The sequence below is a fragment of the Corvus hawaiiensis genome, chromosome 9 (assembly GCF_020740725.1).
Source record: "Corvus hawaiiensis isolate bCorHaw1 chromosome 9, bCorHaw1.pri.cur, whole genome shotgun sequence".
Taxonomy (NCBI): domain Eukaryota; kingdom Metazoa; phylum Chordata; class Aves; order Passeriformes; family Corvidae; genus Corvus; species Corvus hawaiiensis.
The window spans coordinates 26,910,145-26,922,751 of record NC_063221.1 but is presented as its reverse complement, the minus strand read 5'-3'; the positions used below and the strand labels follow the sequence as shown (position 1 = coordinate 26,922,751).

General features: G+C 37.1%; 1 protein-coding gene across 1 annotated transcript in view; it reads left to right on the top strand.

The window, feature by feature from the left end:
* FAF1 (Fas associated factor 1) overlaps positions 1-12,607 on the top strand; it is a 151,209-nt gene that overhangs the window by 109,611 nt on the left and 28,991 nt on the right. Inside the window, exons 13-14 of the mRNA XM_048312320.1 lie at positions 1,770-1,924; positions 10,744-10,880. Of these exons, the coding sequence (XP_048168277.1) occupies positions 1,770-1,924; positions 10,744-10,880 (292 nt within the window). The remainder of the gene's footprint in view (positions 1-1,769; positions 1,925-10,743; positions 10,881-12,607) is intronic.

Below are 12,607 nucleotides of genomic sequence, written 5' to 3'. Positions count from 1 at the left end.
AGCTGTCTCTCTAGGAGCTAGAGGCTTATTCTAAGGCCCTAATCACTGAGTAAACACATCTTTGCCCTCCCTCTCTTACAACTGCTATATAATAGTCGAGATTCTAGCACAGTAACCTGGATATTGCAGGGATCTACGCTTTGAAATGCAGAACAGCTGATCCTCAAAAACAGACAGTGCCTGATCTTCTCCTGCCTCTTTCTTCTTTTTAAATTAAATATCACCACAGAAATGCTGTTTTATTGCATGATATTGTGCATCAGTGCCCTGGATTTTCAAGTTTAGTTTCAGTCAACATTGTTGGCTGCACTTATATGGATCTCGGCATGTTGGGCTTATTAATGGCCCTTCCTGGCACATGTGTACGTGGTTCTGAAGAACATTTAAATTAAATTAGACAAACAGTAATGCAAATTACTAATCCCTTTCCCAAAGTTGAATGTTCAAATGTTCCTTCTATAAACAGTCATTAAATTTTATCCAAAGCCAATCTATGAGGTGAGAGCCGTACAGGGTTTTTTTGCAAAGACAGCTTGTCTCAAAATTGCATCCATGTCTTGCTATCAATACACATCAATATCTAGGGTTCAGTGTTACTTCTGATGAAGAGATTTGAAATTACTTTAAATAAAAGTCTGAAAATAGCACCATATCATCTCAGCAAATATGTTCAAGTACTATCTTAAAATAAAGTAAGTAATTTATATGGGTATGGGGGAATGGAAAGCTGTAATTTTCTAAATTACATTTCTAACTCATTGAATGCCAGTAGCAGAATCATAATCCTTAGGTAGCTCATAGTCTCCCTGTATTTTTGCAGCCTTCTTTCTATATTTGCATGCACACAGACTTGCTTTCCAAAAGGTGGTCTGAGATTTTCATGGGAACACACCTGCTGGCAGCTCAAATTTTACTTGATAGGGTTCTAGAAGAACAGCACAGAATGTTTTGCTTCAAGAGACCATAGACACGATCTCAATGTGTAGTGATAGAATTGTTGAGATTGGAAAAAACTTCAAAGACATCGAGTCCAGCCATTAACCCAGTGCCACCATGCCCACCACTAACCCATGTCCCCAGGTGCCACATGCACACCTTTGAACACTCCCAGGGATGGTGATTCCACCCCTTCCCTGGGCAGCTTGTTCCAATGCCTGGCCACCTTTTCAGTGAGGTGAGGTGAGGTGTGGGCTCCCCACGTCATTTGGCTGGATGGAGAGCTGGCAGAACATCTGGCATATTGAGCTACAGCATTTGGGTGTGTAGGCAGCTGTGTTGTTACTTACCCGTTAGCCTCTTTGTTTCACTACAGAGGTGGTGATAGCAATGCACTATCATTTTTTTCAGGTTGTTTATAACTTTTTTGTGGCAGATGCTGTCCTATCAAGAGGTGTGTTCCTTGCTCAGGGAAATGTTCCACATGTTATTTTTATTAGGCAGCAAGCTAAAAAACTTCACTCATTTCTTACGTCTGTTAATAAGGTTTTTGTTTTTCATTCATTTCTTGTTCTTTTCATGTTCTAATATGTAATATATTGTATTTGAGTACTCAAAATATTAGGAAGCGTCAAGAATACTTAAAAATTTGCAGGGATGGACCATTTGACTTGAAATCTGCTGGCTATTTTTTGTGTGTGCACGTTGAGATACTTGTCACCCTTGATAAACCCCATTCTTGGTACTAAGGCACAGACCTGCAGCAGCAGCAGCTTTAAATTGCTAAGTAGCCTGAGGAACTTTTCACTCATCTCTTGTCATGTCTTTTCCAGAGAAAGCTTCTTGCTATCTACCTCCACCATGATGAAAGTGTACTAACCAACGTCTTCTGCTCACAAATGCTTTGTGCTGAATCTATTGTCTCCTACCTGAGTCAGAACTTCATAACCTGGGCTTGGGACATGACAAAAGAAGCAAACAGAGCAAGGTAAGACTCTGGACTCTGAGTGAGCAGCTTTTCTCAAGGAAGGCCCTTATCTCTGGCTATCAAATCTTTTGGTGCTTAGTATCTATTTGGGCTTAAATTTCATGCTCATTCTCAGCTGATCAGTGAACTTGTGCTGGCTGACATTCATTGACAATTGGACTGGCCTTGTGTTCATCACAAAGTGACTTCTTATTCCTATGCAGGAAAAAATAGTTGAAGAAATTATTTCCTTTTTTTTTTTTTAGTTTATTTTCAAACATAATTCTATATTCAAACATGTGCCTTCACAGTTTTGCATTGCAGTGCCATTATATTACATGACATTAATTGTGTGTATGTTGGTGTAAATGCATGAGAGCTGTCTGGGGTAATAACTATTGTTGTTAATGAAAATTTTATTTAAAAAATAACATACATGTGATAAATTAGTATTAAGAACAGATTATGCAAAAAGTTAAATGCTTGCAATTCATATGAACATTTTTGAACTACAGTTTTCTTACAGAGCGTTTCTTTGGGAATGTTCAGATGTTTTGGTTTTAATATAATAAAGGTATTAATATTATAAAATCTGTCTTATGTCTTAGGTCATAATTTTGCTGATGAGTAAAGAAATTAAAACTGTAGATTCCACCTCCTTCTGCATCTTCAGTAGATTACCAACAAATTTTCTTAGTGTTATGCTAAGGCCTCTCTCTTCAGCTGTTTATCAGTTGATCATGATCTACTGAAAAGAATTATTTAAATTAGTAGTATTATTGCTGCATTTAGAAATTAGGCTTGTTTGGTTCTCTAACTTGGACCTTATTTCATAGCCTTTATTTACCCAAAAGATGACTGATAAAGTCTTACCAGGATAACATCTTATGTATGTCACTGTAATTCCAGTTATTCTAACTTTTGACTGAAAAATGCAACAGTCATTTGGCCTGGAATAAGGTTGACACTTCTTTACACAATTCCAGTGATTATTGAACAATGAAAATTATACATTTATGTTTCTTTCTCTTGTGGATTATTAGAATAGAGCATTTGTGCTTTTCTAGTCTTCACTATGTAAATTATAGTTAACATTTCTTTACTGAAGTGGCCTTGGAAAATGGAACAATCTCTTTTTTTAATGCACTTTTTAAATGACACTTGTGTTTCTCAGGAATTCCTCACTTGACCTTCTGCATTTTGTCATTGGAGGGATCAGCAGCAATGTTTCTAGTTTAAGTTATTCTAGAGAAGTGTAAAAGGTTATGGAAAAAAGCAGTTGTGAAAACAGATTAAAAGTTTCTAAAAAAGAAAAAAGTAAGAGAGGAAAAAGAAGCATCTAGGTTCTTTCATGGGACCAAATACATAGATTGGAAAGTTGCTTAAGTCTTTTGGTGTTGCTATTCATGGGCAGTAAGGAGCCTCCTCCTTTTCTTTTATCCCACAAGTTGGTGGAGAAGGAAACACTATTTCTAAACCATCTGTAGTGGCTAAGTTCAGTTGACTACCTGCTGTTCTATTGTCTGCTTTTCTATTTAATTCTCTAGTTTCTTTTATTTTACAATGACAAAAAATTGCAGTGTAGTTTCTTTTGAAAAACTGTGTTTGAGGGGTTTTTTTATGACTGACGATCAACAGCCATGTAATTGCTTTGTTGTGTTTTACTAAAGAAATCTATTAAGTAGCACAACTTTGATACACTAGTAATAAGAGTTTGCAGGTTACGCAGACACCTGTGGTGACCAAAGCGACAGAAGCTGCTTGTTAGAAAGAGCCTGTACAGCTGTGTCCTATTAACTCCTTATGACACTTCTTAAAACACAAAATAAAGGGCTTGTTTAAGGCTTTATAGCTGCTCTCAATGAACTTAGTCACTGATTGTGCTGGACGATAGGGTTTTTAAGCCTTCATTTTTTTGCTTTCTGTTAACAACAACAAAGCAACTGTCATATTAACAGTGAGGTCAAAAAATAGTGAGGGGTAAACAAGGCACGCTGGTTCGACGTAGAATAATTTCTCAGTTGTGTTTGGTGTCACATCCTGCTCCTTAGACTGTGATTTCTTCAGAGGGGGCATGATGCTTCCTTCTCCCTTTGCAAAGTGCCAGTGCACTGTGGGCATTCCCATAAATAAATACTCAGCCCCTCTGTTCAATCACTACCCTTCATGTGACACAGTGACAGTGGTCTTGGGAGCCCATTCTCTTCTGTATCCCTATGAACACAGTTAAATGTAACTTTTTATTTGAATGGTGAGAAGACAACAGCAGCAACAGGAAGAACTGGGTTTTGCCTGCTGTTGTAGCCCACGAGTAACTCATTTGTACTCTTAAAATTGCATTGTAAAAATGCTGGAAAAGCCAGGATGAGACTGCAGAGGAATCAGGCCCACTTGATTTACAGCAGTCAACAGGGACACCTCAGTGTCAGTAGTAAAAGGCATGGTTTCAGTACTGTAGAATGACATGAGTAAATTGAAACAGATAAAAAGACTTTCCTTGTATAAGCCAAAAAATCTGACTGTTCTGATCTACAGATGTCATTCTATTCCAAAATTAGTTCTAATAATTGTTTCCATTTTTCTCATTAATGAAATGGGGGTCCATCCTGAACACTGTCAAACAAAACCAGCTCCAAGATTTTGTCGTTTTCCCCAGTTTTTAATGTGTTTGTTGGCTGACACTGATACAGGAATGTGCTTTAAAACCTACATTACTGTACAATAGCATGCTTCTTCTGAAGTCTCTCAATCTTCAATATCCATTCCAACAGATTGAAGAGAGTCTGTAGGTAGGAGTAAAATGCTGTGTGAGCACTGAGTGCCTGCCAGCAGTAATGCAAGAGCATCAGCATTACAACTTTGGGAGTCAGATACTAAAAAATTCTTTTCTGCAGCCACCCAGGACTGTCACTTTGTCAAAATGAAGAAGTCTAGTTAATACAGTTGAGGGGAAGTTTTTTGGCTTCCATGGGTTTTAATTGCCTCCGACATCAGGTTTGCTGTGAAGGGAGCAGTTACTTTGAGTAAGTTCTGTGATTATGAATTTTTTCATTAATCATAATAAAATTACAGTAAAGAGAAAATAAAGTAAGTAGCCTTCATTTAGGAAAATAATGTGGTGCTTTTATAATACTGTTAAGGAACATATATGAAATCTTTATCTCCTATAGTTTAGACTTCAGCTTAGTGAGCAACTCTTTGAAATATTCTTGTGATCTGTTCCTCATCAAAGGAGGAAAAAGGCCACAAAGCTACACATATATCTCTAACTTTAGCTCTTGTTATATTCCACTCAATTTGAGGTGAATCGTGAGCTTAAAAATCACTGTTTCCTTTCAACTGCTTGCAGTGGAGATTGCTCCCATGCCCCTTCAGACAGCAGAAGTGTGGGGAGAGGTATCAGGGCAGTGGCAGTGGGGTTTGACTGCAGTGGTGCTGGCAATTCTGGCCCTACTGTTTGGTCCAAGCTTGCAGCTGCTTTGGGCCATCACTTGGGCTGAGCAAGTCCTCAGGTTTCCAGAGGGATTCCGGGATAAATAAGTGGGAGAGCCAGACATGAACAGCTCTAGTTCTGGTACTTTTTGACTTCAAAGAGTTGAATCAATACCATTGTTTTAATATAATTATGTGCATAAGAGTTGTATATATTTATGCAAACACATGCCTGCCCGATTTTGTTAATTCATTAATACGCATTAATATATTTGTATCCAGGAAAGATGTATAGTGATATATACATACACATGCACACATACCTTATCTTGGTACTCAGCAATTACAAACATAGATCATGCATAGTATTAAGAGCTTTCCAGCACACATTGTGTCTGCCAAGCAAAACGAAGCCAAAACCATAAGACAGTGACCCAAAAATCTGTAGCAGCTTTTTAGCTTTTGATATCATTGCCCTTGGGCACCGTATTTCAAGGTGCTGCCAGCTTTGCTCTGATGACAGGTACTTGTTAGTTTTAATGTTCAAATGTTTTTCACTTTGCTTAAGCTTAGGAAAGAGTTAATTTGCTAAAGTGCTTCTCAGCAGCAGGTTGTCTTCACCTGCAATTTCCGTCATCAAGTAATTAGCCATATTCACAGTTGCTGACCCTTAATTCTAACCTACTGAATGATGCATGCCTGGATGAAGACCAGTTGACCATATTACTCCAGCTCCCCAATCCCATTTGATCCTTCAGCAAATATATTGCAGGTGTGGGGTCTGTGAGAGCAGGAGGAGGTGAGTTAATTTCTCACTGCCTCTTCAGGAGTGACCACAGATTCTGTATATGTTGCTTGCAAAACTGTTGGACATGTTCTTTAGGCACTAAATCCTTGACAGGTTTCACAGAGCAGTGTGAAAGCGTTTTCTATTGTATTCTGCAATTTTTTATTTAATTTACTTTAATAGCAATACAGTGCCAGTCAATAAAAACAGGTCAGAAGTCTAATTAATGTTTTAAAAATAAAGGTTCTCAAACACCAGGCGAGTTTGTCATTTTCTGTTTGGTTTGTTTGGAGGAGGAAGAGGAAAGAAGGTGAGGAGGGAACCCTTCTGTTCCATGATTACATCCCACCCGCTCATTTTCTCCTTTTCTCCTTTGCTTTTGATTTTAGTGGCGGTCTTAACAGAATGTCAAGATCAATTTGCAGCATGGTTTAACTCAAGGTTTGCGTTCTGCCAGCAGCAATTGTCCTAACGAACAATGCCGTGTGTTCTTGTAACTTCAGAAGCTTTTAGAAGGCTCATGGCAAGGGCAGCATCTAATGACTTTATTAGTGTAGGGTTTCAAAATGGGCTCGGTAATTGTTCGCATCTCTTTGTCATTTAGTCATAATTACTGCACAGTATTGTTCAGGGTTGCACTTGTGAATAGTTTCCTAATAGCACTGAAACGAAGAAAAAAAAGGAAAAGGATAAAAGGTGATTGTCTCTTTAGATGGAGAACAAAACAGCCTGTATATAGATGATGGTTAAACTGTTTATTATACACCCACCAGAAAAGGTAAGATATCCCTGCTTAAATATTTATGTGCTTCAAGGTAATTTCATGTTAGTAATCTAAAAATGTCCAGATTTGGAAAGCTAAAAATCAGCAGAGAATGCATTTTGAGCTGGTTGTGATTAGAAAGATAGGGATGTCTATAATATCCAACTATAAATAGAAAGCAGCCTCTCTGATGTTATCAAGGTTTTCAGTGCATCAGTTTATATGCCTTTAGCAATGTTTTAAGGTCATTTGAGAAAAATAGTTATTAAACCCAAGGAATTAATTAAACTGATAGATTTGTAAGCATATGTTTTAAGTCCCCACTAGAAAACCAAGTCTCAAAGAATGTTCTATCCCACTGTACTCAAACTACAACCTAGTTGATTAAGCTTGTTGAACAGAAAAGGTGAAAAATTCAACTTTTTTGTGTCCTGTGCAAAAGACGTGAAGGCAGAAAAACAGGTGGTCAGGACAGATTCATTGGACTGTTTTGGGGAAGGATCTGATTGTATTCTCTTACTTCTTGGTTCTTCTGCTGTATTTGTGCAATCTTTCCTCCAGTTTGGAGACTCTCATTGACCTTACAGAATTGTATTTTACTTGTCAGGATGATTCTTGTGAAGATTAATCTGAATTCTCTGACTTCCAATGTGCTTGTAGCTTCTCCCACTTTACCAACATCTGTAAAGTAACTGAACACACTCTCTGTTCTTATCGAGGCTATTATTAAGTCTGTATATTAAATCTACCTGTGTCAAGCCTTGGATATTCCTTAGGAAATCATACAGGACGTGGTGTATCATACAGGTGATGATGCAAATGCATCTTGTGTGTTCCATTCTTTGTGCAGTGTTCTAGCAAGGGCTCAAGGTATATTTTATTTATGCTTTCACCAGTGATTTTGTCTGAACAAGGTTATGAAGTATTTATCTGATCTGTTTGAACCTTTCAGGATGGGAATCAGATCTTCCATGTTTTAGGAAGAGATAGATGACCCACTCATGTAGGCTTTACTCTAGTGTGAAGAAGAAGTGCATAAAACCATTCTTTTTAGCATCTGAATCTGATGTTTAGTATGTGGATCCTGAAGATGATACCCATATAATTTGATCTAGGCTGCTTTCTGCATCTTTAAAACATGCCTTGTTTCTGTTGCTGCTTGTGTTTGAGTCAGCAGTTATGACCCTACCAGTGTGGGTAAGGCAATAACTCTGTATTATGGAGACCAAACTTACTCTAATATGCCTATTCAGGACCTCAGCTTTTACTCTTTAAAAAATGTAAATACCTAATAGAAAAATGTTATTTTTACATTAACATTTTAATGAGTCTTATGTTGACTTTACACATCATATAATTACTATTAAAAAGAATCAGAAATCTTGCATATTTAATATTCATAATTGTTTTCTTCATGCTCAACAAAGAAGTTACTTTTTTTCCAAACCCATTTGTGAAATGTTAAAGTCTCTTTAAGGTTGGCTTTGGGAATTATCTGGTCATATCTGGAGAAGAGTTGTTCCTCATTCCTCCCCCAAGAAAGCCTGTGGCATTCACACCAGTGTTGGCATGAGCTGCTCTTGTCACTGGTACGTGAGCGAGCTGAGCAGATTGTGACAGCAGCAGAGGAAGGGAGCTGGTTGGTAAGAGCAGGACAGATGGCACCAGTGGCTGTAAGAAGTGACACCAAGAAGAAAAAAACCACTATGAGGGGAGATGTTGGCATCTGGCATCTGTTCTGCTGCTACTCAACCAGGAAAGTGTGTGTGCCCTTACAGCAGCCTGGCACAATGTGTCATCTGAAGCCAGGGAGATGAAGCCTGATTCCAGCCTGGATTATAGAGGACCCCAAGGTGTCATAACCTCTTAGGTTCTATGTAGTCAGCCAGAAGTCCTGCATATAAAAATTCATCTCCCAGAAAAAAGTTATAAAATCTTCTCAACACACTTAAATACTTACTCCATTCAGAATTCTCTGCATGAAAAACCTATACCTATAAAAGCATATTTTGGGACTGAGTTATTGGTTGACAAAGTACAAAATAGATTTTTTAAAAAAAAATTAACAAACCAACACCTTTGACCAGTACAACTAATACTGTAGGAGTCTCTTTACTTTTGTTCCTTCTAGCATTATTCTCTACAGCACTTCTTCACCTCCAGTTAAATATTTTGTTTTTCTGAGAAACTTGAGCACTTTTCTTCTGTGGTGTGTTGAAGGCTGTTAAACAGTTTTAATACACAAGTCTCAGGAATTCAGTTCAATTGTCCACTGTCTTTATTGCTTCCAGGAGTCAAACCTTGAACTCACATACATAATTTTGCTAAGGAGGATCACCAGTGACTTCCGTGAGGCCAACATTTCACTTACCTGTTCCCACCTTGACAGGAAAACATCAAAAGCTGTTATTTATCTGAAGAGTTGAAATGTCCAGACTTTACAGACACTATTTTATCCTGACCAGATGTTAGGTCTCTGTTGCTGTTTCTGACACAGCAGAGTTTGTTCAGCTTTTTTGATGTCTTCTTTGTGTGTGATTGTTCCGAGTTGCAAAATACAGAGAATCAAGGAGTAACACTTATGGCTTTGAAATGCTTGCCACCCCCACCCATTGCCTTCCATCCAACTACAGCCAAAGACAGATCCTCTCTGAGGAGAGCTGTTTTAGTACTTCAGGTGCCTTGAATAAGCCCAATGCTCTACTTGTCAGGCTTATCCATTTTTAGCCATTTTATTGGAAACAATATATATTGATCTAAAAAATTACGATTTTGAATCTTTTCAGTATCTTTGAGAAGAAATTACTTGGAGCACTTGACATTTTAATGTAGGTTGTCTTTTCAAATAGATTTGGCTTTTAATGCATGTGACAACGGGACTTTGCTCTTCAGTTAGAGCATACATTTCATAGTAGTTGTTACCTAAAATATTATCATAAGGCATAAGAAAACACACGATTTAAGTTGCCTTTCATGAACATAATTAAGAATTAATAAGCCTGTACCAGTGGCTAGTCCTTAGAATTTCCACTGTTTTGCCTTTTGTGACCCATGTTATTAAAAGTCCATTATTTTTACAGACTTTATTAAATTGGATCTTATTAAAGCATTCTATATTTGCATTTGGTCTTTCATAATTCATTATTATTATGACATTTACTTTTTACCATCAGATCTGAAAACATATCATAAGCTACCCTTTTCTCTTGAAAGAAATGCTAATTTCAAACAGTCCTTTAATGGAAGAGAAAAGCTTTATCAGTTTTTTCATTTATTCAAGATCGTGTTAAGAATACTAATGTTAGACTTCTGTATGCTAATATCTAAGAGCTTTTTTGGTCAAAAGCTTAGAATTATTGTTTTTTAGATCACACTGCTAAGTATGTCACTGGCAGGGCACTAGTACAAAAGAAAATAAAATTCTGAAGTACCATGTTTTAATTCTGTGACTGATGAAACCAATTTCTTGGTCTTTCGTTATTAAACTATGTTTTTGCATGAAATTTACTATTTTTATACTTCCATGTTTATTAGATTGTGGCTCTACTTAGTGTCTCTTTAGAAGTTTTGAACAATCGATTTAGCGTGATTATTTTGGAGGGTAGTTTTGAATTATAGTCTTCATGTAGTGTAGCAGGAAATGGAATTCTCCATCAAATAAATCACTGTCTCAAGCAGTTGTTAATTGTTTTAATTTAGACAACCTGGAACCTATAATATTTATAAATATATTGTAATAATTTAGTAATAAAAAGAGTTAAAGAGCTCAGTTAAACTGCTGAATTTAGCATAATTGTTTTTTAAAACTTAACTTCAAAAACTCCTCTACAATGTTAACTATTTTTTTTCCCCCACAAGGTTTCTGACGATGTGCACTAGACATTTTGGGAGTGTTGTAGCCCAAACAATTCGAACTCAGAAGACAGACCAGTTTCCACTTTTCCTTATTATTATGGGAAAACGATCATCTAACGAAGTGTTGAATGTAATACAAGGTACAGTTCTTTATATTAGAAGTATTCCTTATGTGAGTATTGAAACTGTCACAAGAGATCTTTGCTAACTGTTTCTCTTTTAAGATGTCCAGAACATGAATTTATTGCACAAAACACACTTTCAGTGGCCAGGCTATAATTATCTACTACTCATAAATGTACTAATTAGCATGGTGTTAGAGATTAGAGTTGCCATGACTGTAGTAGAATTATAGTTTTTCTTTTTTTTTTAAAGTGGAAGCTTAATTTCCTAAATAAGGAGCTACACTTAGTTTTCCAAATTTATATCCAGATACATTCCTGATTTCCAAAAGATTTTGGCTGCACTTTTTGCATAGTGCCAGAATGCATTTGGTTCTTCGTGTGTAATTCCTTGTTAATACCTGGGCTGCTGTTGCTAGCATTTGGCCATGAGTTGCTTTTTCAGACCTGCCTGCAGCATTGAGACCCCCACATCAGATCAGGATTTAAGTTCCTAATATAATCTCACATAGATGAAGCTTTCTGACTTACATGAGCAGTTCTTTCTGGTGTAACCATTCCTCTGATTTCACTGACAGCAAGATGACTTAGAAGTGGAGTGTTGCCCTTTGACTGCTGTTCTCAGTAACTTTTCAAATTAGAGCACATCAAAGAATGGCTGCCTCTCATTTCTTCTGCTTTCTCCACAAGTTTGCCTTCCTGACACTGTGTCCTCATTTTTTTATTGCTTGTATCTAGCAATCTTTATTGTAATCTCCTTATTTTCCTGAGGAAACTCAGCCTCAGGAAGTGCTGGCTTTGCAGACAGGCATTAGTGTTTCTCTCTGCATCTGGGATGAATAATTTTCTTGAGGAATCTGCAGTGTTCCTTCCTGTAGACAAAGTGGTTCATTTTTGCATGGATTTTATCTCCTCAGTGCAAAGTACAGCACAACACTAATTCATTATATGAATGCCTGTAACTTATAAAACTTATTTCATAGGAATAATCTTATAAATAGCTTGGTTTTCTGACTTTGCAGTACAGTTCAGAACCTTTGCCATCCCACTGAAGTCAGTGGTGCTACTGACTTAAATTACTTAACTGCTTTAGCAACAATTCAGTCATAATACAATGCATCTTTATATTACAAAAGAATCCAGATTGTTTAATTGCCTTTATTATGTTTTAATGATTTGTCAGGTTTTCTGCACTCCTTTGCATTAAACTAAAACGATCACCTATTGTAGCCTTACTTAAATTTATCCTTTAACAAAAATCAAACAATCTCTGCTTGTGATTCTCCCAGGAACGGGGACACTGGTATCTTTTAACAATGCTGCCCCAAATGAATGGTAGTCTCTGAAGTCCTACGTGTTGTAGCATGTGGGATAACATTTTCTGCTAAGGTAGCAAATGTTAGAAGTGGGAACAATGAGGGCCTTTCAGGGCTGGGCGAGAAGGCATGTTGACAGAAGAGATACAACCATATAGAAACCTAAGACCCCAGTGGCATTTATTGAAATGCAGGCTGTCTAAGTTTGCTTTTGATTTTAATTTTTTTCCTGGGGTTGGAAACTATGGGGACAGTCTTGTTTTCTTTAGTGGTACTTGTTCTGCTAGGGTTCAACAGCTGTTTAGGCTGGCAGATGTTAAGACTTTATAGTTTTTGACCATTTCTCATGGTTTAAAACCTTTAAACGACTATGACAAGTGGCTTTAATGGATAGTCTAGTCTTCAGTTTAGAAAGAGAAACCAAAGAAT